The sequence below is a fragment of the Perissodus microlepis genome, chromosome 6 (assembly GCF_051167445.1).
Source record: "Perissodus microlepis isolate ML-2025 ecotype Zambia chromosome 6, ASM5116744v1, whole genome shotgun sequence".
NCBI lineage: Eukaryota > Metazoa > Chordata > Actinopteri > Cichliformes > Cichlidae > Perissodus > Perissodus microlepis.
The window spans coordinates 8,020,583-8,046,521 of NC_140466.1; the positions used below are offsets into that span (position 1 = coordinate 8,020,583).

At 41.4% G+C, this 25,939-nt stretch overlaps 2 protein-coding genes across 3 annotated transcripts; both read right to left on the reverse strand.

The window, feature by feature from the left end:
- Nucleotides 1-747: 747 nt before the first annotated feature.
- Nucleotides 748-9,959, reverse strand: LOC146384974 (uncharacterized). 2 transcript variants are annotated; one of them, XM_084930473.1, is made up of 2 exons: nt 9,576-9,959; nt 748-4,725 (listed from the first exon to the last, which is right to left on the reverse strand). In XM_084930473.1, the coding sequence occupies exon 2, from the start codon at nt 4,173-4,175 to the stop codon at nt 2,340-2,342; it is 1,836 nt and encodes a 611-aa protein (XP_084786599.1). In that variant the 5' UTR covers nt 4,176-4,725; nt 9,576-9,959; the 3' UTR covers nt 748-2,339. The 2 variants fall into 2 exon arrangements, with proteins under 2 accessions (XP_084786599.1, XP_084786601.1); XM_084930475.1 differs by lacking the exon at nt 9,576-9,959 and adding an exon at nt 7,923-9,562.
- A 4,362-nt stretch (nt 9,960-14,321) lies between these two features.
- LOC146384975 (uncharacterized) lies at nt 14,322-16,919 on the reverse strand. Its single transcript, XM_084930476.1, has 2 exons — nt 16,449-16,919; nt 14,322-16,052 (listed from the first exon to the last, which is right to left on the reverse strand). The coding sequence occupies exon 2, from the start codon at nt 15,978-15,980 to the stop codon at nt 14,769-14,771; it is 1,212 nt and encodes a 403-aa protein (XP_084786602.1). The 5' UTR covers nt 15,981-16,052; nt 16,449-16,919; the 3' UTR covers nt 14,322-14,768.
- Between the last annotated feature and the right edge of the window lie 9,020 nt (nt 16,920-25,939).

Sequence of the window (25,939 nt, forward strand, 5' to 3'; positions counted from 1 at the left end):
AAAGTGCCGGTAAATTCTCCATAGTGCTCAAAACCTACTTGCAAGTTTCGTCTTTCCTGTGGCACACATGATGTAAAAACAGCAACCTCCATGTAAATGGGACCAATAAATGGGCAAAAACCTCAAACATTTAGTCCCTAAAACCAAAACCACTGAGATAAAAAGCTTAAAATGAACTGAGGTTGCAGAACATAAGATATTTCTAGGTATAGCTTTACTAAATCTCTTCAAGACTATTGCCTAGTTTTGGTTAAATGCTACCTCCTATTAGTTGTTGCATAAACTGTAATTGCACTGACACTGTATTCCTTGTCAGCTTTATTTCCTAACAGGTCTTTAAATGAAATTAATTAAAGCAATAAGTCTGATTTTATATTGTTATATTTGATCTGCTGAATAAAATACTCTCTGGGAGCAGGTGTGACTTTGAAAGGTGATATTTTTGGTTTCCATCGCAGTCATGTTTAGTTTGTACCTGTCAGTATAAATATATCACATGAATATTCAGACAGAGATCTGGGTTAGCCAACAGATGCCCTGCTGTACTGATGTGCCACAGTCAGTAAATGTTTGCCAGTCGATAGTATGAAGTGATGACGTGTTGAGCGGTTCCACACCGAGCTGCGCTGGCAGACTGGGAAGTGACCATCTGAGTGCTGTGAATCAGCTAGTTGGATTTCTCCTTGTCTGGATAATTTCCTGTCAAATTTCATAAGAACTCCAAAAAAAATCCAAAAGAGACGTGTATAAATTCAACAACATTTTATTTTTTTTCCCCCATTTTGAATCTTTCACAATCGAAAATGAGTGTTTTTTTCTAACCATTTGCATATCCACGTGAAGTATAGCATTACATAATCACTTCTGGCCAAGCTTTATTCATTTTTTTTTCTCTTCTGAAAAAGCTTTTCAGCAAAGGTTATACAATAACACAGAGTACAAACAGTAACTGGGGCAAAGGGTAGCATGAATAAATACACAGCACAACCAGAAAGAGTTTAGAGCAAAAATGACACAAGTGAATGACAGAAAAATACACATAACAGCGAAAAGAATAACCGAATACAACAGAAAATAATATTAATAAAACAATAATAAAATAATGACAGCAGTATACAAGAGATAGACAACTTTACATTTATACATAGTGGCCAGAGGCAGGCACCAGGAAGTGAAACAGTTAAACTTGTACATACTTTATGATCTACTGCAGCTACAGTTGCTAAAACTCAGTGCGGAGGTGAGCGGGATCGTTAAGACGCTGCCAACGTGGGGACAAGGAACAACACAATAAAGAGGCACCTTATGAAGATAGAGAGCAGCTTTGCTGGTTGTGACTGGAGAGCCATTTCATTTACTGGACAGACGATTTTTGTCTTGAAATGAAGACGTATTGATTTCTGTTGGATGGCCGGCAAACAAGGTTCACCTTGTGCTTGCCAACAGGAAAGTGTGACTGCATAGCCTGGACTGATATGCGAGTAACTGGCCTTCGCTTGTTTTGACAACTTTGAGCGTCAAAGAGGTCAGATCCTCTAAATAAGGACCCCGATCTGAACTCAAACTTTTAAAAAAGAAGGGTACCTCACTTATTTGATTTTTTTTTTTTTTTTTTTTTTTTTTTTTTTTACAAGTTGTGGCTCATACTTTTAGTAAAAGAGAAACTTTGAGGCGTTTTTTTTAAACAAAAAAGGACTGTACAAGGTGTCTCGAAACAACAAACAAGCTGATCGCTTTAAAGTCTACGACTTCCACATCCCAATGCTTTAATTTTTATTGTTTTTGCCACAGTTTTCTTCTTAAAATATATATTCCATATATGCAAATTTATATGTCACAGTAATATACAATCTAAGTGCTTCAATAGTGAAGAGGACTTGTGTGCAGATGGTTCAGAGAATGGAGAGGAAGAAGAGGGACGAGAGGGAGGAAGAATGTAACTCTTTGCCAAAAGGGGAGATGTTAAAGGAAGGATGTGTGTCTTTGGTTAAAGGAATGTTCCCATAATGCCACAATAAACACTGGCCAGCCACTAAGGCAGTTTACAATAATGAATAATTGAATAATGTTTGAATTTTCCACGAGGGAAATATCCCAAACTCCAGCTCTGAAGAGTTTCATTCTGTCACATCCCTCGTTAATCTACCTGGAGGGATAGGCGGGAGGTAGGAGAGAGTACAGGAAGGGTACAGGTGACACAGTGAAACTTGGTGGTGAAATCACATCCTAACTACATCTCACACTGATCACTGGCTTCTTTTATACCTCGCAAGGTGCCAATGTGAGTCACAGTTCTTTTTTGTCTGTCCACCGCAGACGACAGCTGCTCCCATTTGTCCTTAATCTCGCCTCTTATTGCGCCCACCCCTCCCACCGCTGGATCCCTTTTTACCTCCCTCATTTTTAGCCTCTGGCCTCTCATTCACCTGACACTTGATGTCTTCCACATACTCTGGCTCATTCTCAGCATCTCTGCTCTCCCCGTTGCCATTGCCACTGTGAGGGTTGCTGGACAGAGCTAGGTAAGGATGCTGAGGCAAAGTGGGAGAAGGGGACATCGAGGTGCTGACCAGTCCCTCCACCTGTGCTCTGGATGCCCCATTGGACAGGGCTCTGTACTTGAGGCGGAGCTTGTGGGGAAGGGCAGTGCCTTTGACCTCGGCTTGGCACTCACCGTGGAAACCACCAGTTCCCTCAATCTTCTGGTGGTAGCTGCTGATATCTGAGGAGGATGAGGAGGGGGATTCATCATCTGTGGAGCCCTCCTTATCAGAGCTACGAGGGTCTCCGTCACTTGAACAAGTGTCTTTAGCAGAAGAGTTCTCCTGATAGAAACCATCAGCTTGGGGACCTCCCTCATAGGTGAGCACCGGGGGCTCTTCATCCAGTGTGTTGAGGTAGCCATTGTGCTGTATGAAGGAGGACCTCCGCTCCTCGTTGTTGTGGATCAGATCAGGGGCGAAGGGGTTCTGGTGGTTTTCAGTGTGCTGAAGACTGTGGTTGTCATGCTGCTGCTGGTTATACCTTTGCTGCAGTTCCTCTACTGACTCAGAGTGACCGTTGGTGTACTCATACTGTGGAGAGTCCAAGGTCTTCGTTCTCTCCAGCTTCTCAGCGACCTCTGTGATGGTCATCGAGCAGTCGGAGAACTTGGAAGTCAGCGTGTCCTGACAATGTTGAGGAGCTCTGCTCTGCTGGGACTGCTGCTCCTCCGACCTCTGGCTCTCCATGGGATAACAGCCACTGCTGGAGCGATACAAAATGACGCTCCTTTGAGCTGAGGTGGCCTGAGGAGCGGGGTTGGAGATCTCCATGTGGCACTGCTGCTGCTGTTGATGATGATGCTGGAAGTCCATGACATTTTCAGCCAATGGGGGGCTTTGCTGGTGAGGAGAAACCAGAGCACTGTGGCTGCCATGGTAAGCCCCATTCTGCATTCCATTGGGGATCCCATTAGTGATCCCACTGGGAATCATGTTGTTTTCCAGACCAGCCATCTCCATGCTTGTGGGCTCCTTCTTTATGTTGTAGCCCATGGGTTCAGGGCTGGAAGAGCTGTCAGACATGTCAGACATGGAGCCACGGGGGGAATATTTGGGGAGCGTGGAGTGGCGCTCGCCGAGACTCGACTGTTCAGCTTCTGACGAGTCTGAATTCAGCATCACCTGGGACGCGCTGGAGTAGCCGCTGCTTGAAAGGTATGCGTTACCATTCGGGGTGCCGTTGGTGCTGCTCCCATTGCCCCCAGTGTTTCCATCAACGGCGCTGTTGGAGATTTGCTGACTTTTCTCCATGTAGGAGGCTGTGCTGATGAGGCCAAAGCGCAACTTGAGCTGAAGGAGCTCCGTCTTGAGACGAACATTCTCCTCATTCAGTGCCATCACCCGGTTTTCCAACACCATGTCATTGAGGCGACGCTTTTCTCTTGAGCGCTTGGCTGCTTCATTGTTCTTTCTCCGTTTTTCCCAATAGCAAGCATCTTTCTTCTCATCAGAAATGAACTCTCTCTTGCGACGGGAGGTCACGGTAGGCTTGCTACCTTTAGACTGGCGGCTAATGCGTACGGACCCTTCGGGAGAAGGGGATGGCAGGCTCCCATTGTACGGGGAAAAACTGTCGCCCTCCTCGGTATTGTTATTGCTGGTGGATGGGAGGTGTATACTGAGACTTTCCATTTTTTCTTCCCCGCAGGGTGCTAGAGTGTCACTCTAGCAAAGGGCAAAGGGGGGGTAGGGAAAAAATGTAAAACTATATGAGCCTTCTGCTTTGTTACTAAGACGTCTGACCTATGTCGCAGGTTCAGCGAAAACTTCTGGATGAGGTATTTGTGCTCCTCGAAACGATAGCCTCATTGATTTCTGTTACAATTATAATATCAAAATGTTCAAGTGTCTAAATTAGCCAGGAAGATTAAAAAGAGGTGGAACTCCACAAAAACCTCAGACATTGAAGTAGTGTTCTGAGCAAGAAAACTAAAACAAGAAACTGTATTTTGTGCAAACGGTTTTCCAGCTGTCTTGGCAAGTAGTTCAAAGTAGTCTCTGGAGGTTTGTTTGGGGTGACTTTGAGTTTATCAGTGTCTTCCTCGATCTTCAGCAGAGCTGTGATGTCTGTCAGACCCGCTTCTTTCGGTGTCTTACATGGGATGTAGGTCGGTCTGTCTACTTTTGGGTTCTTTAAGGATCCAGCTTCAACGCCGCCGTTAGTCGACCACTAAATGGGTTACTGAAACAGTGACAGAGGAAGGGAGGGGAACAGAAGCAGAGAGGGAGTTAGATTAGCTGTAAAATTACTCCAGTTCATTGTGACATGTATTTACATGCAAGTCAGTTCAGGTTATATGTATTAACTGTAGTACAAAGCTTTACTCTGGGTGCTTTTGGTCTAAGGGTTGAGATCAATACACCGTCTATTCAGTTCAATTCAGCCAGCACAGAAAAAACTATGACATAACCCCCGAGGGTTTAGACAGTGTTTTTCTTTCTTGTCTGTGTTTGACTGACTCCAGAAAGAAAATGAAGCTGGTTGCAGAGTCTGGGTAGCTGCTTACACACACACACACACACACACAGCTGAGTCTTAGAATAAACATGTGTATGTGCTCCTGCTGCAGAGCTCTTGTGTAAGACGGAGCTCCATCACATAACTAGAGCTGAGGCAGGCTGACCTGCTGCCAGCTCTGCAGAGACTGACAGATAAAAAGCTAGAGGGGGAAGGATACAAATGTGATCTGCACACCGATTCTGCTTTACCGTAGTTGTAAAATGACAACACAAACTGTGCATTTATAGTTTCTACTTATAGATTTCATTTTCTAAAATATGGGGAAGAGGGCAAAAAGGGGTTTGTCTTTTGCCACAGCTTCTCTGGTAGTTCATCTCACTGACTGAATTTACTCAACACCACAAGCCGCTGAACTTCCTTGTGCGGTGTCAACATCTTATCAACAGGAAGCCTTGCCCACCCGACCTGTCTTGCAAAGTTAAAAACAATGGCAAACGCAGCGCAGGCGGATGTTGACAGTAGTGGTGTGTTATGTAATATCTAGATCTGCCCTTATTTTTCTTTGCCTCACTCACTACATTGGATTACACAGATGATATGCATTAATTAAGAACACATCATTACACAGGGCCCTGAAGTCCTTTACAAACATAAAAACATCCTTTTTACGACACACACACGCACACACACACTGAGCAAATGCAATAATCTAGGTCACTGTGCCTGTGGGCAACAATGGCTCTGGTGTCGCTTTTCATTTGCAATAACGGAATTAAACAGCGCACAAACATGACCTTCTTCTATCATTAGGAGCACAGGAATCCCCGCTGAATATTCTCTGCTGCTTTTTGACTTGATTACTGCAATTCTACTGATTACGTTTTTATTATGTAGATTTACAGAGTTATTATCGCTGCCCGTCCTATTTGAGTCCTACCGTTAGTAAAAATAAGACGTAGCACAGAATTTAAAAAACAAAACAGAAAGCAGATCCGGTTTTGCTTCGATATTTGCCTTGTGCTCTTTCAGTGCAGTGAAGCCTTAAATGAGACAAAAACCAAACGAAACAGACTGTTCCTGTTATGTAAACGATGGACCGAAGTCAATGAGAGGAGAACAAAAGCTCTCACGAACAAGACAAGTTCATATCTACCTCTGCTATTGTGTTTTTTTGTTTTCCTATAACAAACCACTCATTTTGTACCGACAAGACAGTGCTGCATAACTATTTAATCTAGTGATCTCTTCTCCCGACCGGTGACTGCATTTCTTCTTCTTCACTGCGAGTCAGTCACCCTGTTACATAATCTCACTTTAAAAAAAAAAAAGAAACCACATTGTGACCTTGGAACAGCTTGAAAGCTGCCCTGAATAACTAACCATTTATTTAATCATGTGTTATGTTGTAACTCAGGGGCAAGGTCTATTGTAGATATGCTACAGGCTGTTCTTATAATTGAGTTGGCTTTGTCTTGTTGGCTTCCTCTTCTCAAAAAACTTGTGTAAAGCCCCACTGGACCATAAACGCTTTGAATACAAATAGCAACAGATGTGGAAACACGTAGGATGACCCCTCCCCACCCACCCCTTTCCAATCCTGAAAAATTTTTGTAAAGACATGCAGGAAGAGTGTGTGTGTGTGTGTGTGTGTGTGTGTGAGGGTGGTGCGAGACAAAGGAGGGTGGGAAGGAAGCTCACATACGTCTATGCTGTCCCAGTGACCTAGAAACGACGCTAAGCGGTAAACACTCCTCCTGTCTTTGACGGTGCGCCATAAAATAGGTCAGTGGGACTGCAACGAAGGGAGGGCAGGAGAGGGAAAGAGAGTATTAGAGTGCACTCTAAAAATAAAGCAACAGAAAGGTGAGGGAGTGAGACGCAGAAGCAGAGAGAGATTTTTTTTTTTTTTTTTTTTCTAAAGGAGGGGGGGACATGAGAGGAATTTTACAGAATCTGCAGCGGGAGCAAAAAAAAAAAAAAAAAAAAGAGACCCACTTGAATACGTCATGTGCCTAAAAATCATATTACGAAAGCCTCGGTGATTTTCACGCAACATTAATTCCTGTCCGCTCCAGAAACGTTGCGACGCCTTTTGCTGCACACAACAATAAGAATCGGCAGCAAAATTGATAGTGAGCGATACAGCACTGACGTCAGAGCACACACCCATCTCTGCAGCCAAATTCACATATAACAGGTTCTCTCTTAGGACTGCAAGGGGAGGGGCTGCTGTTGTTGCTCGTAGTGTACGTGCTCTGAATTTCTCTTGCTACAGAGAAAAGCTTGTGTAATACATGCATATTACAGAGAAGCAGGAGCTACAGGTTAAGGTCTCTGAATGTCTTCCAATCTCCCTTACCCAAGACTAATGCTAGAAAATAAAGGGATACTCAGCGTGGTATAATCTAGCTGGCTTTTTCTGCAGAAGCTAATTTCTCATTAAGAATTATTCACTCCAGCTACTGTACGGATTGTTTCTGTGTTTTTCCACTGAGACACAACTTTGAAGTAGTTCCCAGACACTTGCCGCTCCAGGAGGAATGCTTCACCTCTGACCCCTCTGAGGCAAGCGTGAGTAAAACACATGCCGTCCTCTTCCTCTCCCCCATCTTTTAAATGATCCAACACCACACACGTGGAGGGGCCCCAGCTAGGAACCATTTTGCCCTGCGGCTTTGTGTTAAACAAAACTAAGAGACGGGAATCCAGACATTCCAGGTCAGCTACGGGGACATATACGACTACGTGCCATTTAGCAAGTACCCAAAGTAACAAGTGACTAAATGACACTTTGAACTGTGGGCTAAAGACAATGAATTATTCTCGATTCACTTATCTGTGAAAATTCTTTATTCATATGCATTTTAATAGCCTTCTGATTTGCATTAAAGTATGTGTCAAAAGTTTTTGTTACTTACATTCACCAGATAAGTGCGGTGCAGATTTGCAAAGTAAAAAAAATTAAAGTTGCCAAAACCATGGAAATAGCTGAACTTAGATAAGTCTTCTGCCATCTGTGTTTCTGTATTCCTCAGAGCAACAGACAGAGCAGCCAAAGTAGTCCACCGCTTGCCCTGTTAAACCTCATGTCTCCTCACCCAGATACAAGTCTGACCTATATTCAGAAAGCTGGTCGGGACAGAGAGCAGTGGCTCTGAAACCAGACCAGCTGGCAGTAGGTGGACTAACCAAAACTGTGCCTGCTTTTGCCAGACAGGGGTTTCCACACATTGCATCACATCCTGAATGCTCACTTGTTATTCTAACTTTACAAACGGTCTCCCTAAGCCCTCACTGGAATCTTGTTTGAGACACAAAAATAAAAGAAAACAGTGTTATATCTGGTTCAGCCTTCTGCTTTTTCTGCTCGGTGCTTCCTTTGTGGTGGAGAAAAAAAAAAAAAGACTAAGCAAGTTAAAAATAGCTCGCAGACACTGAGTAGCTGGGTTACATCACTGATAGCAGCTTTTCTGGCTAAATGCCTTCTTTAGATACAAGAATTTTGTTGTTAATGTAGATATAAATGACAGGGAAAAAGTGCAGGGTGGGAACGAGAATCAATTACAAAGCGTCTCTGTCCCAGGAGGGAGCTGCTATTTATTGCTTTTCCCTGCTGTGTGCTGGTTATGTCATAGCCTCCAACTCCCTCAAAGCAAAGCTCTGTGCTTTACTTAACGCACCTCATGAGTAAAAAAAATAAAAAAATAAATAAAAAAAAAAATCACCCAGTGGCCCACTTTGAATAGAAATCAGACATTTCCCCTCTTTGCATGTGAGCATTTATTTAATAAATCCCCAAAACCCAACCAAGTAATCTTTCTCAACGGAGAAAAAGCCCTAACATATGCTTACACACACCCTATGTGCAAATCATTTGTCCAAAACTCGTTGAAAAAATTTGATTTTTTTTTTCCTTTTATCATTTACTCATTTACATGAGATTCCCACAGATGTCTGTGATAGACCTTCAAATTAATTCATAACCTAAAAACAGCCATGCGTTAATCCCAGCCTTTGCATTAGCTGGGCTGCCACTGTAACTGAACTGATCCAATGACCTACATAAAAATATCATGCCAATCTGCCACGTGCAGGAGCTAATACGGAGTATTGACCACACAGCACAGTCCGAGCCGAGCAGCAGCAGCCCCCTGCTCCCTGGAAAACACCACCATGAGAGGAAATTACATCGCCTTGACATTGACCTCATAGTGTGCGGCGATACGGCCAACCACGTTTTTACCAAGCGGACTCGGTGTTTCGTAAAAGCATCAAAGAAACAAAAAAGGCAACAAAACGCCAACTGAAGTATCACACTTGCCCGGTGAGCTGCGTGTTTTACGTGACACAAAAAGAGCCGCATACGGCTGAAAGTCACGGAGGGACGCGGATCTGCCGGCGCAGCCGAGAGTCGTCATGTGAACAATAACCGGCCATGAGCATCACGTCCTCGCCTCAAAACACACTCACACACACCCAGAGACGTATCTACCCGCACAGAATGATTAAAAAACATGCAAATAGGCAGATAGAAACAGCACACGGCAGCCAGCCGCTCAGTTATAACCTACCTTTCCACGCAGGAGAGGGACGAAAACATTCAGGCTTCCCCGACACAAAAGCTGTCTCGCTCCCGTTTCCTCCTTTCCGTGTCTCTTTAGAAGAAACCTCCCGACAGAGGAAAAAAAACTTTCTTCTCCTTTTCCTGTCGCTGCTCGGGTCAGCTGTCGTTGAGTCAGTGGGTCGGCTGGATGTCCTTTCTGTCTTTTGGCTCGGACTGCCCGTGTGTTGTGCGCTGCAGGACACTTTGCTCCAGTTTCTCCGGTTCCCTTTCTAGAAATATGTGTTAGTAGGTCAGCAGTTGCATAACAGCTCTTAGGCTGCCTAGTCACGTTTCTGTCCACTGTCTCTCCGCGCGAGACTCTCTCTCTCACCCCCCTCTCTCTGTGTGTTATTAGCCCCTCTCTTTTTGTTCTCCTGCCCGCCCCTTAATCTCCGGGTTCTTCCTTACTCCACGTTGTAATGTCATCTCATTTACAGGATTGGTTAATTTTCTAACGAGGCCACGAATGCCTTTAAACAGACGCCATGGCCTAAAAACAGCACGACCTGTTAATCATCAAAAACACCCGTATAAATAAACGAACGACACCAAGGAAACGAAAGAAGAGGGAGGAAAACACACTCATTGTTAACTGAAAATATATAGGATGAAGCGTATTACACATAATGGGAAACAAAAGTTTCATAAAAATCATAATAATAACGGATGTTTGTTTACCACTCTGGCTTATTTATTTATTTGTTTATTATTAATATTAATTTGATCCAAAACAATTTCTCACAAAATAGGAGCACATTGGGTGCTTTAGTAAGTACGTTCACTTAAAGAAGTAAAAATCAGTTTTCACGTGCTTTTCTTGTGATACAAAATTTAACTTTAGGGCTAACCTGGACTTCATTGTATGGCAAAGGAAATACTGTACACTAGTTTTTTTTTCTTGGTGTTTTTTCAATTATTTACAGAGGAAGACTTTGGATTTTGTCACTGATTGCCTGCAAATATGGGAGTTTGAACTCAATTCCAACACGTTGTCCTATTACTACAATGCACTATTACATTTAGGTATATACTAATATTCTTTGTGGAGTATGAAATATGAGTGAAAGTAACAACTTTACTATTTTCTTTTTTCTTTCTCTTTTTCTCTCTTTCTTTTTTATTAATCTTTCTTTATCTACATTCCCATATTTTTATATATGTTCTAATTTAATTTTATTTTATTGAGTGACTGTGTCTTCTTGTTCACTGAGAGAGCTACACCTCTACAAAGACAGATAAGATTCTGATTCTGATTCCTTCCTTCCTTCCTTCCTTCCTTCCTTCCTTCCTTCCTTCCTTCCTTCACTGTGGAACCATAGGCCAGTGAGTTTAAATCCAGGCCTGTAATTATTTCCATCTTCTACCTGCACATTCTCCCTATAATTTATACCCACATAAATGCATGTTCCGTTTTTAAGCATATATGCAACAGATTTTTGCATAAAGGCTATTAATATGAAAATTCAATGCTTGGATAGCAGTTACAATACCAGGGTGAATGAGTCTTTGTGTATGTGTTAGATCTTAGGGGTCATTTGTATCTGGGTATGGATGGAGGGGCAGTTTGTTAACCCTAATCTTAACCCTTCAATCGAACCAGATTTTATACTGTTTTACACATTGAGGTATTAGTTTTATTGTGATAAAACCTGTGATAATTTTTCAAATTATTCATATTTTAAAGGGACCATTCAACCCCAAATGGCCTGCAGCACTGTTATTCATGCTGCTTTTTTTTTTGTTGATGTAAGCATTTTTATGATACAATATAACTGGATGGCTTATGCTGCACAAATGGATGTGACAAACATAAAAATGGGAAATTTGGAAAAATGTAACATCAGTTTGTCCTGAAAAGACACTGAGTTTAATGTAGAATCTGTTTTGTTTCTAACTGCAAGCACTGACTTTAGCATTAATATACATTTCTCCTGGATGTAGTAGTAATTGATTTTTACTATTCTTTTTTTTTTTAAAGCTTTACATAAATTCTATATTCATCAAGCTTTTCATTGCATTATATTTGATCATTGCACTAAGATTTTTGGAATAATTACTGTTATTGCAAAACCCTAAAGTGAAATAATCTCACTACTCATGGCAGTAAGGCAGAATTTTATTCTCACAGACTAAAAATGATCATAAATTTGTTTTGTCTGCATTTTTATTTCTCTATACAGGAAGTGGAATCTGCATAGGAGCTTTTTCTATTATCCCACAAAGCCCGTTGTTCTCATCCTCACCATTTTTCATCTACCGTTACGTCAGCCCTGCTTTGTATCAGACACACAGCCACTTCCAAGCCACTTTCACACTCGTGTCCCTTCCCCCTGCTTTATCTGAATCCACACATGTACACTAGTTACACACACACATCATCATCATCACCACCACCACCATTACCATGCAGGGGAAACAGCGGCCTTGAACTTGTCTGGCTCCTCCCCCTCCCACCACCAGTCCTCATTTAGAACCACCAACCCCCAACACACTCCTCCATTTCTCTAGCTGCCTCTGCATGCAGGCATTCCCCTGGCAACTGTGGTGTGGTGCTGTCTGCCTAGCAACCCTTCTACTCCATCTTATATGGCTTATGGTATGGGTGGAGTGGTGGTGGGGGGGCGGTAGCAGTCTAATCACAGACAAAAGATCTCATAAGTATGTTGTGGTTTTGTTGGGCAGAAAGCGAGAGAAGCGGGACCTAAAGGATGGGTCTCTGCAGCTGCACAGGTCTGCAGAGAGATAACCTCATATTTCAGCTTTAAGCCACAGTTTTTGAGGTCAATATGACTATTATTAGTACTGTTACTGTTTGGTTTGGTCCTTACTCAATCACAACTACACACCACTTACCAATTTTTGCTGGTCTATTGTTGTCTTAATTATGATCTCTTTAAAATCATATTTCTTAAATTGATTTATCTCTTGAATCCAATTTACTATTTTTGTTTTTTGGTTGTTTTGGGGGGTTTGGGGGGGGACAAGTCACATGCCACACCTCCCTTCCCTCACCTTATTAATTTCTATGTATTTACTCACTTATGTCTGTTTTCTAAATGATTTTGTGACTGTAAACTCGATTATAGCTCATGCTTTGTGCAGCTCATTGTGTTTCCACCTGAAATGAAATGTGCTTTTAAAAAATGAGCAAGCAAATTTGTCTTGTTCAGTTTGCTTTCATTTTGTTTTCTTGCCTCATACTCGCACTGTGCTTTGTGGGGTGAAAGAAGTCAGTAAATAATGCTTTGCAAATCTTGTTGTTGTGCGTGTGCAGCATGTGTTACTGTAGTAAGCACAAAGGAGTAACACTGCTGTGAATGAATGGAATGACTGAATGAAAGTCATACAGCATGCTGCTAAAGACACTTAGCGCCACCTGGTGCTGGTAAAAAAAAAACATAAACTAAAAGTGAAAATGGATTTTTCCAAGAATACAGAATTATGCCATTCAGTCATCTTCTGAGACAAAATGCAATCATTCATTTTATCTACAACTTCTTTCTGGCTCTGTGCTGTTCTCAGAGTGTGTTTTACTATTACATTTCATATGACTGTGAGCTCATTTCTATTGTTTTCTGGTGTTACTAATGTATTCTGAACCTATATCCTTCACTTCCATGTGGGTCGTTCAGTCTCCACCGCAGCTGCTTCAAGGCTAAAAATAGCTTTTCTGCTGCTGACGTGATAGATGACTCATGCAGTGTCACACTGCTCTCCCTGCATTCACCCCTCTCTCCCCAGCACTGTCCCACACACTCCACTGTCCATTTTTTTCAGTATCCTTAACTCAGTGCAAATGGATCAACAGTGAGGTGGTGTTTACAGTTTTAAAGTCTTTGTTGAAGGAGGAAAGGCCATAAACGAAACTGAAATGATATTAGTTTATGGAAAGAAGAAAACTTGTGACACATTGGTTGTTACACCCCTCTGCAGCCCCTAATCTCTTTGCATTGGCAATGCAAGAGTCTTCAGCTGCAGCTAATTGACTACACCTAGTCAGGTGTAGATAAAGGCATACCTGAGGCAGGCTTCCATGGAGCCTCACTAGTCTTTGTCTTAGTGGTACTAGCTTTTTAGCTAACTTGTTATGTTATTTAAAATAAAACCTTGTCTCTGTGAAATTCTGGTGTTAGTCTCCATATTTATGTTGCAGCTTTTGAGTCGGATTGCAACATTCAAAGTCTGGCGCAGTGGACCCTACACAGGTCTAGTGCCACACCATAGCTGCTGTTGTGCCCAGCATTAGTGCCAGATGTGGCTTAAAAACCCTTTTCTTAAAAATATCTGTCATTCAGAAAAATGCAACACAGTCATTCACTGTTAAACTATGATCAGTCTAAATTTATTTGGAGTTTTCAGTGTTTGTGATTGTGCATATGCAGGCCGATGGGTTGTCCAAACAACATTTAAGTTGACTGTCTAAGGTAGCCAAAGATAAAGACGATTAAATATAAATTAAAGACAATTAAACTATTAAATACCTTCAAACAAACCCTTAAAAACCCCTTTAAGGTGTGTTGAGGGTTAAGCCTTGGTTTTAGTATTAAAAGCCAACTTTTAGGTTAGGATTAATGTAAGAATTTGACACTTATTTGTGATGATTATTAAACAGATGGGGATGTGTGTGAGTGCAAAACCAAATGCAGATTGTTTGTGATTTTAAATTGTAGTAAAACAAATTGCAATTTCTTATCAGGAAAAATGCTCACAGTGGTTTACATAAAGCAGGATTTTATTTCCACACAGTTGAGTGCACTCACAGTTTTGAAAAGTAACATCGAGGTTACAATAGTGAATGGCACAAAAACCACAGTACACTCCAAAACGTCATGTGAATAACAACTTAATTTTACACACAAAATAAGTGCCAGGTGTCTCGAAATATGATGAGATTGAAGGTGAGGTTGAATCTGATGAGAAAGAGGTTTTTGCAGATGATGGACACATTCTTGTGTTTCAGTCCAGTATATACAGTGTTGCATATACGTGATGACTTTCTTTAATTCTGCTCCTGCTGTATTGTTCATCACTGGAGCAAACAGGCCACTAAAAAATGTCATGCCATTTCAGAGGTAGCTGCTTATGCTCATCCCACTCTGGGAAAATGAGTTTGATTATTTGGAGAAATATGGTGTGGATCTGACCGTCCCCTCATCTGGTTTTAGGCCATCTTAGGAAGCAGCTGTTGAGACAGGAGCTTCTTGAGCTGAGACACTTCCTGGGACAAACTGCTGATCTGCGACCTGAGGCTGTTGTCCTCTGCTGGATATCTGTGGTCACTTGAATTCTGCTGAAAAGATGAGTTATTATATCCTGAAGGTGAACCCTGATACTGCACACCCCAGGCATCCTCTCTAGACCAAGAAGCCTGGCTCTCCACCTGGCCGTCCCACCCCACTTGCTGGTGGTTTCTCATTTGGATGTTTGGTCCCACCATGGCTATAGGCAGGCCACTATTCCTGCTGTCAGGTGATGCAGAAACTTCCCCTCCGTTGCTGCCTCCCCCAGGGCTTTTGAAACGAAGCTTGTGTGGAAGACTCCTCAAACCCTCCGATGAGTCTTGCCTGCTTAAATACTGACTCTCACAGCACTGCTGCTCCTCCGTCACATCCCTCGGAGAAGGCCTGCCACTCTCACCCAGTGTGTCATCAAAAAACACAGGGCTACCCACGTTTGAGCCACATGAGGTCACAACCCCAGTCTCCTGCGATCCACTATGACTCAACTCAGCTGTTCTTGCACCATAGATGGCGCCCTGCTGCGGAGCCTGAGAGAGGATTTGGTGAGTGTTGGCACTGGCCTGTGTGCCGACATATGGGGAGCCATCAGTGTGAGCCTGGTAGTGATTTGTTTGTCTGGGGGTGGGATGAGGACAGAAGGGCGCAGTCAACGGTAGGATGGACACATTAGAGGGGTCCTTAACAAGCCCAAAGCGAAACTTGAGGGCCAACAGCTCGGCCCTGAGGCGGGCGTTCTCCTCCAGCAGACCCATCACCCGCCTCTCCAGCACCATGTCATTCACTCTCCGCTTTTCTCTGGAGCGTCTAGCTGCCTCATTGTTTTTTTTCCTCTTGTCCCAGTAGCCATCATCTTTTTTCTCATTAGGGATGAACTCCCGTTTGCGACGTGCATTATTACCGCTGTCTTCGTCACAGCTGTTACCAGCCATGGCTTCAGCGTTGTTAAAGCTGTCTTTGCGTTTGAAGGCAAACGTGTGACCCAGGAGGCTTCGGGCGAGCTGACTCGTGGAGGTCAGGATGGAAACAGCCTCCTCTGTGAAGGAGCCGGTCTCCCCCTGAGGCCTGGACCCCACACCCAGCAGAGAGGGCACCGACAGATCCTGGATGACGCCTCCCACAGTCTGACCCGTCATGTTCACACACTCCTGACTGCAAGGAGCTGTAGGGCTGGCAGCTCCCGGTGAAATATGCTGTAATGGCTCCACCTAGAGGAGAAAAAAAAATAAGAATCCACGTGGTGAGATGAAAATTTGTAATGTTGTAAAATTTTAACCGATTGTCAAATTAATGTTAGCAGGAAAATATTTTTAAACACAAGATTTAAAGGGAAAAGCTTTCAAAATGAATAATTACAAACGTAAAAGCTGGATGAATCTTCCTTCACTTAAACTTAGAAATTCCAGATGTCTTATTTGATTCTGTCCAAAATTATACATGAAAACTTTGATTTACTGCCATCAAATGGGCATAAATGTGTAATGGGTCATTTAGTTCTTCATGTTTACCCCACACAGAATAATAAAATATAGCACACGTATCTTAACAGGGTAAAATAATGACTGTAAAGGTTACTTTAAAAGCCGTAAATGTATATTACTTACAAATCAAGCAGCTGCAAACTGATAAAAACCTTCTGGCTCGGAGAGGAGACTGCAAATCTCTGCTGGTCATTCAGACGTTTCCGCTCCTCAACACACCGCATCTCCCTGCCGTTCCTTCCACCGCTCACTGGTTCAGCCGGGGTCGGAACCTCACCCCGGGTAACACACTCCTCCTCCTCCTCCTCGTTCTCTTCACACTCCTCCTCCTCCTAATGGGAAGCCAGCCGAGTCAAAACAGACAGGCAGGGGGGAAAATAAATCTGATGGGCTTGTTAAATTTATACTTCCACGGCAGCTGTGACCTGCGGCGCTTTTAACTCTCGTGTGACGTGTCTGACTGACACGCAGAGCTGGGACTCCGATCATAACTGACACATTTGAGGTTACTAGAGGACAAAAAAGGAGGACAAATTAAAGCGTCATCATCAGAAACACATTTACGATGATGTACGAGCTTAATAAGACAGAAGCTCTACGTTTAAGCTTTAAGTACTTCAATTATAGTTTAATTTATCTCACCGAGTAACATTGAGGGGGCGTGGTTAATGGCTTGTACTGCAACCAGCCACCAGGGGGCGAATAAGATTTTTGGCTTCATGTTTGAACAGAAATAAGATGAAATGTCGAAATGTTTTTAAAGTATAAGTAAAACTTCTCATTTTAAATTAAAATACGTTTGGTTCTGATAAGTTTCATCATGATTATTGATAAAAGAGTTTGAGACAGTTTGGAGTTTCTTTTTATGGGCTTAATTTTTGTAAAGTACCTTTCTATAAGTATCAAGTTGATCACCATGGGTCACTTGACATCGTCTAACATTTTGATTTTAGGCATGAAATATGCACTTGGATTAATAATGTGGAATGACGTCCTTCTTTTTACTCACAGACTGTATATAAAATATCGATGTAGCTTCCGGGCCTGAAAAGTAGCAGACATACCTTAAATTTGAATTTTTTTTCTCCTCCCAGGAGGGTCCAGTTGTTCAGAAGTTTACCAGAATTTATCAGACTTTTTTTTTTTTATTAAACTTCAGCAGATACAGCAGTAAATCCCACACCATTCTTTTTTCCTCATATTTTTTGTCCCCTCAAACCTCCAACCAAACAAGGTAAATGGCTTCCCCTATGGGACCCTGGTTTTGCTGAAGACCCCTTCCTGTTTAAAAGGCGTTCTCCCTTCCTACTCTTGCCAGGTGCTTTGTCATAGGGGACTGACTGAACTTTGATGTTTTCTTTCTAAAAGTGTCTTTAACCTATTAAAGCAATATTTGGATAACTGTTGTTAAGAACTGGCACTATATAAATTTATGAATCAATCACAGTCAGCAGGATTCCTCTAACAGATTAAAATGATACACTCCAACAGCTTTGACCTTTGGAGGCACACAACATCTAAAAGTGTCCTGTTCAAGCAGCAGATCCTTTAAGTCCTGTAACCAGTGGCCGACATACTATACATAGATGTTTGATCTGATTGAATCGAGGTCTGTGGTTTCTCTTTGGCATGTTTAGACCATCCTTAATCGATTTTGCAATGTCACATTGTCCTGCTGAAAGAGACCACTGGGAATAATGTCACTATGAAGGACTGTAAGGTCTTACAAAACCATGTTAAAGAAATTTCACCAATTAGACAGGGCACCAAAAAGCTGGAGACCAATTTAAAGGTATTTTTACTAATAGGATGTAACAGTAAGTTGAAAAATAACATAGTCAGTGGAATAAATAAACAGTAATCCACAAAAACAGTGGACTAAACACAGGACGGGGGGGGAATCACACACAGGTGAGGACAGTCAGGACAATTAGCAGACAAATAGGAAGCATAACAAACGCAGGACAGAAAGAAAGACAAACCTTCAAAATAAATCAGGAGATAACCAAAGGCGACTGAACAAGTACAAGATAAGGAAACACACTGAACATGTAGAGAAGAAGACTTACAGTAAACATTAAGACAAAGACTAAGGAACACTGGATGATACACAGCGGCACAGAGAGAAGAGCAGATAGGGAAACACTGAGGGAACTTTAACTACTACCAACAGAAACCAAAACATGAACCAAAACATGGGATACAAAACTGAAACTCATTACTGGAACAACCACATACTAAAACAGGAATTAAAGACTCAACGATGTCACTAGAAACAAAACTTGCATTTTACCAGAGTAAAGAAATCAAAATAGAAACCCAGAAATCCAGCAACCACAAAAAATGAAAATTTCAAACACTTGGAGTGACAAAACACCACAGAAGCCCAACTCAAACATATTAACCAAGAATAAAAAAAATGAAACAGTAAAAACCTGAGGCCAGTGACCTTGTCATCATATTACCATAAGCTTGTTCTCGTCACATAACACTTCCTGTTTCTACTATTTCACCAAGTAAATTATGTTCCCAGTGACCCACATCATGTAAAAGCCTCTGAGACTAGGCCACCTTGTTCATGGTACCCTGGTCCAACGTCATGCCAGGAAACACCTCAAAAGACCCAAGAGTCTCTGACAAAGAGACTGAATTAAAATGTTTCTAACAGAATAGCTGGAACTATTGCTGTGCCTCAGGGGTAGAGTGGATTGTCTGCTAATCAATCAATAATCACTAATCAGACGGGGTTAAAGGAACACTATTTGTACAGATGGCAGCTTAGACACATTGTCAGTGGAGAGTTGTCAGACTTTTATCTTCACACACTCGACTCATGTCCAAGCCCCGTGCTACAGCACAGTTCTGCTCTCTTGTTCTAAAGCTGCTTGGAGGCTTTTTCCAAGTTTCAAGAGCAACGCTTGCTCTAAATACACAGATGTTAAAACCAAGTGCTGCTGTGGATAAAGTCAGTGAGAAAGTCTGAAAGTGTGTGAGATATTGAACCCCAGTTTACCCCTGATTCCCATTGGTGTGGGTGGGTGTGTGCAATGCTTAAAGTGCACATAAAATAGCACCATATGAATGTGTGGGATTGGGTTATGCACTTTGGGTGGTCAATAAACATTAGAAAATGTCCTGAAACTTTAGTACCCATCTGTAGATAAACACTCTTTAATATGGCAAAAAACTTTTACGGTTTACGACTTCTTATTCTTTGCATCCCTGGGCTATGAGTCATGGACTCCTAGGAGTCCCCAGACCCCACTTTGGAAACCATTTCTGTAGTTATCACAGTCTGGTCCTCATCAGAGGTGCTCTGATGTATCGAAGTCCTATTATATTGAGATAATGTTATTCACTCTACCTTTCAGGGGCTTTAAGTGTTGAATACTGCATGTTCTACAACAACATCAATTTTACCCTTATAGCTGCACCTGGAAGTGCTGCTTTAGAAATCTCCGAAACTGCATGTCATTTATCTTTATTACCACTTAAGTAAACAAAATATTTAATTTAACTTGATAGTTTAGGTTTCCATAAAGGCCTCTCAAAAATAAGAATTGGAATGGCTGTGTAACCTAGAAGATATAACTAAGGATAAATATTTGTTATGGAAGCTTAGGGAGAAAAGCAGATTTTCATTAACTGCTTTGTTTCATCTAATTATATTTTTACATGAGGTCATAAGGTTTGCCAAAGCCTGTGCAGGCAGTGCTCGTGGTTGCTTAAGTTGTCCTCATTTGCTCTTTCCAAGTAAGCACCACTAACAGGCAGTTCAAGGTACACAGAAACATGGGAAAAAAATACTGTGCGCATGCTTTTTTGTGTCTCTTAAATTCAAATTAGCACATTGACAATATGATTCTGTTTTTCTTTCCATTACAACATCAGGTTATTAGGCAGCATAGTTGTGTAATGTAGCTCACCATGTAGGTTTTCTCTCTTTCAGGACTATAGCCTTGCTGTGTTATGAACAAGAGAAGCTAATCACAGAGTTACTACACCTATGAGCTAATCTGTAAATTATTTAATCCCGTTAATGAAAAATGTAAAGACATCTTTATGGAGACTGTGCCCTGAAAGCTAGTGTAAATGGGGAAGCAAGCTGTTGCATAATACTCAGAGAAAGTGCATGTGAGGACTGTGCCATGCTGAAAGTTCAGTTGGGGTGAGTTTTTGCAGAAAAAAGGAACACTGTTCCATAAGCGTTGTGCCACAGTGATACTTCCTCCTTGCACATGGGACTTCTTCACACTGAACCGCTCCTTTTTCTGTGTCGGCCTCTTTAGTTTCCATTAAACAAGGCAACACTTTTCATTTAATTTATGCAGATCTACGCTGGGTGTCAAAGACTCGGCCCAGAGCCAGAAACGACTGGTCAAAGGGTCCAATCAAGGCAAAAGTTGAATATGTAAAACGGGAAAAGAGCAGTGCATGAGAGCATCATTTTTCACTGTATTTGGCACAAAGAAGCATCATGTTACAAAATCACATCAAGTCATGGGAACTGTTGTGCAAATTTCATCATTTCATCCAAACCAGAGGCCTGAATTATTGTTAGTTTTGAAGTTTTCTCACAGACATAAATATGACCTATGTCCTGTTATACCACATCAAAGCAAGGTAGTCAGGCCAAGGAATTGTGTCAGTGTTTGTGTTTCTTTGTAATATACACTGACTGAATATGGAAGGACTGAGACATACAGCTGGCAATGCATTTATTTTTCTTAAGATTTCTCATGCTGCTGACCTGTTTTGTAAATGAAAAAGCAGTACTTGTATTCCTTTACTATAAAATCAATGCAAAAACTGAGTGGTGTTTATTTCTCATAGGGTATTATGCAACGCAGCAACTGGATGTTCCACTTTATGTAGGACTGTACAGCACTTTTTATCCCTTGTCCCACTGTCCCAAATATTGAGACAATGTTCCACATTCTGTTTAGCATGAAGACAGACACTGAATGACTTTAATGAGAGGATACTATCATGGTTCTCAGGCAGGTTGACAGACCATCATTGTACACTATCTGCACAATGTCCAATATGGAAAAATGCAGGTCACCACATTGCTTCAGTGATGTTACTAAACAAAATAGCAACTTAAAGAGTTCACAGCATTTTTATCCATCCATCCATCCATCCATTTGCTTCTGTTTATCCTATTTCAGGGTCACGGGGGGTGCTGAAGCCTATCCCACCTGTCTTAGGGCGAGAAGCAGGGTACACCCTGGACAGGTCGCCAGTCTGTCGCAGGGCAAACACATATACACAGGCAGCCATTCACTCCCACATTCACACCTATGGGCAATTTAGAGTTTCCAGTTAACCTACCCCCACTAAGTGCATGTCTTTGGACTGTGGGAGGAAGCTGGGGGACCTGGGGAGAGCCCACGCAAACACATGGAGAACATGCAACTCCATACAGAAAGACCCCGGCATGATGGTGGAATTGAACTCAGGCATTTTTATTTTGTGCAAATACTTTCAAAAGTATTAGAAATAAGAAGATTATTGCACAAAACTAAAATTTACTTTCCTTTAATAGCGTTCATATTTACTTAGTGTAGTAAAGTTTCTTGTTGTATTTACCCTTTTCCTCACTCTCTCACGCCTCACTCACTGTCTTGACTTTCTCATCACTGATTGGTTTCTGAGTTTCTTTGTACCTTAATTGAAATCAACTGGCACACATTATATATGGACTGTGCTCCCTGTTACTCACTCTTTTCACTCCCACAGTGGGTGACAGCTGAGGTGAGTTTGATTCGTTTTTCTGAGTTTAAACCTTTAAGTTAATTAGTTAACGTCCAACTTTGTTTTGTCTTTCAGAGTTTAGCAGCCCCTGTGTGTCTTTAAGTTAAAGTGAAATAAAGCCAGTCCCACTGCACAATCATTGATGGCTGTTTTCTTTGCCATGGTGACAACAACTTTATCTTACCTTCGAGCTTTCTAATAACACTTGGTAAGGTTGCATTCAAATAAAACATGACCTTTACACATCAGATGCCTCTCAGCATTTCTAATGTGTCCAGCATTGTCAAAAACAAACATACTTTTTGCCCCATACTCCATTTGCAAGGTCCGGTCACCCTATTATGTAACAGGTTTGCTGTTCCCCGCTTAAGAGAAATGTGGACCCATGAACTAAAATTCACTATTTGTTTTTTTTTTTCATCAAAACTTTGGTGACAACAGTGTGACTGTGGAAATGTTTCTACGAACTTTACAGAGCAGATACGATCCAGGGGTGCATGCTGCAACGTACCGTGGAGGTTTTGGAGGCTGGAACAAAAAAATTTAGCTGAATGAGCAGCAAACTGTAAATAAGGTTAAATGATGGATGTGCAGCACTCTTTCCCTACGTTAGAGCAGCAAGTCTGCATGCTGGTATGTTAACTGGCCCCTGAGGGATTCTGGAAATGTTATATCATGTTAGACCTGGTGGTGGTTCTAGATGAAATAAAAGGGGTCACAAGCATTACTATAATTCACACAGAAGGGGAGCTGAGCATGAGTGTCAAAGTCCATGGTAGTCTTCGTAGCAGGTATTGGTAGATTTCCATGTAGGCCTGAGGTACAGCTCTGCCATCACAAGAGTCATGATGGATATAGAATCTGTAATGTAAACTGTTTCCAATTTAAATGGAGCTTTTTGGAGAAATGTCTAAAGTTAAGTGTCCTTTAGAATTAATTCAGCACTTTGTGTTCTGCATTTTCAAAACAGCTGGATATAACTATTCTTCAGTACCAAATGGATTTGCTTTAACTCTCTCATGTCTGCCAAAACAAAGTAATTTCCAATAAAGAGGAGAGTTTATAATCACAGACTGTGTAGGTGTTCATACACACTCACCTCTGAACACCTGCTCTGATCCACCATGACTCTTACCGTGTCCCTGTGTATTGAACTAAAGATTAAAGTCATAACATCAACCAGCATCAGTGGACATGCTTTGTTGGCGACGTGTCCACTCTGCACCGGGGATTATGTAACCGAAATATTGTGCAAAATATCAACGTGCGTAATAACATTTTGAGTCCTCATTTGAACCTTGTAAACCACCTGATCTAGCATCACAGAGTTCACCAGTTACATGGAGTACTCATAAAAATGCCAGCGTTAGAAACCAGTAACACATGTCCACTCTTAGCAAAGAGTGTAGGCTTCCAGAATCTTACAGTATTGATTCTAAAATACTTTTACTTCGATACAAAATTTTATAGTCTTGGGTCATCTTATATCTTATAGTTTGACGACTCCTGCCAAATCATAAGCTACTAAATACTTTAGCTTTTGCAGTTCATGCTCTCAAACTCCGGAACAGCCTACCTCAAAATCTTAAGGAAGCAAACTCTGACAGTAATTTCAAGATACCCCTTTTTTATTCTGACATTTAAATACCATTTTAACTTAATAATACTACTGTACTGATAAGAATCATCCCCATTCAGGAACATGGCAGATGCAGAGAACAGTTTTGTTTAAAGGTCTGTCAGCTTGATATGTTTTTATGCCTGTGATGCCCTTTTAACCTCCACATGTGACATTGGGGTATAAAAATAAACTGAAGTGAACTGAAATCACATAGCTGGTTAGCACATTTACACTATTATGTATACTGTAAGTAACCAGCAGTATGTAAAAACAGTAAAAAAAAATAAATAAATAAATTTTAAAAAAGCAAATAAAAATTACATTTATTTCCTCTTCAAAAGCATGTTAAAAAAATTAATAAGGGCCATATGAAGCTTTCTGAGAAAACTAGAGTTTTGCATTACAATCATTAAGTGCAGTATAAATAATCTGGGATGCTTTTAGTTACCGATTTCTCCAAAAGAACAAGTATGCTGTTGTCAGGGTTCCTGGGTCGGTGACCCAGTGTTTTCAGTTTTGTTCATGTTCAGTTTATTTTGCCACTTCCATGTTCTCACTTCCTGCCTTTCCTGTGTCAGCTCGTCTCGTGTCATTAGCCAGATTATGTTCAGCTGTGTACTCACCGGTCTCTCATTATCATCCGCATCAGTCTATGTATTTAAGCCCTCTCTTCCCTTCAGCCCTTGTCGTGTCATTGATGTGATGTTGTCCTTCCTGTGTGTTCCCTCAGTTCAGTCAGCCATTCAGTTGTCCAGCCAGTCAGTGTCCGTTCACCCTCTGTTCATCCACTCCTTGTAATAAACCTTCACCTACCTGCGAGTCCTGCGTTTGGGTTCCTTCTTCCTCGCCTCCACACAACGCCTGACAGCTGTATTTAACAAACTCATCTGGTGACCTTTTTATTTTACATGTAATGTTTTACTGTAGGTTTTAAGTTTCAAAACTTGTTGTTGTTTGACCAGAAACCAGGGACCTGCAGTGGAAGATAAGGATTATTATAAACTGTGAATCATGCAAAGCTACTCTGGAGTTGGAAATAACTGTAACAGGTCAATGAAAAGTCTAAAGACTAAAAGAGGATCATTTTGCTTCTGCTGCGGCCATTTTTATTGTAATTATGAGTCTCCTGGTTTTATCGAGTTGCCATACTATATGCATGTATTAAAATTTAAAAACAGGCGGTTCATTATGTCAGCGAAGCCTCCCTGTTGCATATGCATTCATGTGTACGCAAAGCCTCATTAGCTCTTTGAAAAACAAAGGTACAAAGTAATTGACTGCCGGTGCACAGAGTGTTCTGTGGCCTTGTTTGACTCTGTGTGTGTATGCTCAAGTTCAAATCAGGCGGATAACCCCCACCCCCGCTCCGTCTTTCTCCCTCTTCCCTCTCCCAGCTTTTCCTTTGATTCATTTGGAATCGCAGTCCCTCTCAACAGTCTCAGTGCTGCAGCGGCTTTCAGCACTCTAATCCTCATCCTGCTCTCGGACAGCAGGCCAAGATTCTCATTATGTGAGGTTGTGTAACTGCAAACAAAGAGTAAATAATTCCACACATTCATACTGGCTTAAAATAATCAAACTGAATTCGATGAGAGAGAGAACAAACACACTGAGTGGGACTACTTTATCATCATTTAGAAATCCTTATATTATGTACCATACAGACAGTTACCAGTCCAAAATCATGCTACATGTTTCATAAAAAATACAGATGTTGTAGAGGCCTGAAATAGCGGGGTTTAATAATGCAGAGAAAATCCATTTATAAAATGCTCATTGGAGAAGCAGATATCCTAAAATATTAATTCTATAATATACTGTGTGTATATTGCATGCGAGAGTGTTTCCACATGTTTATTTTAGTGATATGAAGGGTAGCAGTACGGTTGATCTGCAGAGTTCAGACAGCGTTACTATTCAGATGATGTGTTTTACCTTTCCAACACTGCAATTCAGTTGCAATTTAGTGTTTAAGTGTCTGAAAATGTCCCAATTTTTCTTGACTTCTGACCGCACATTTTCAAGGAAGCTTAATCTGAGAATCTGTGCAATAGAGTCTAGAGCAGCTGTCTAAGGGGTTTATAATTTTGAGTCTTAATACATTAAGACTCAAACTCCTTAAAAGCTGCCCAATATTTAAAGCAATATAAAAGGATGTAAACTATGAAAAAAGCTTAATTAAATATATTAAATGCAATTAATGAAGTATACAATATTTAGATGTGAGAGGGAAATC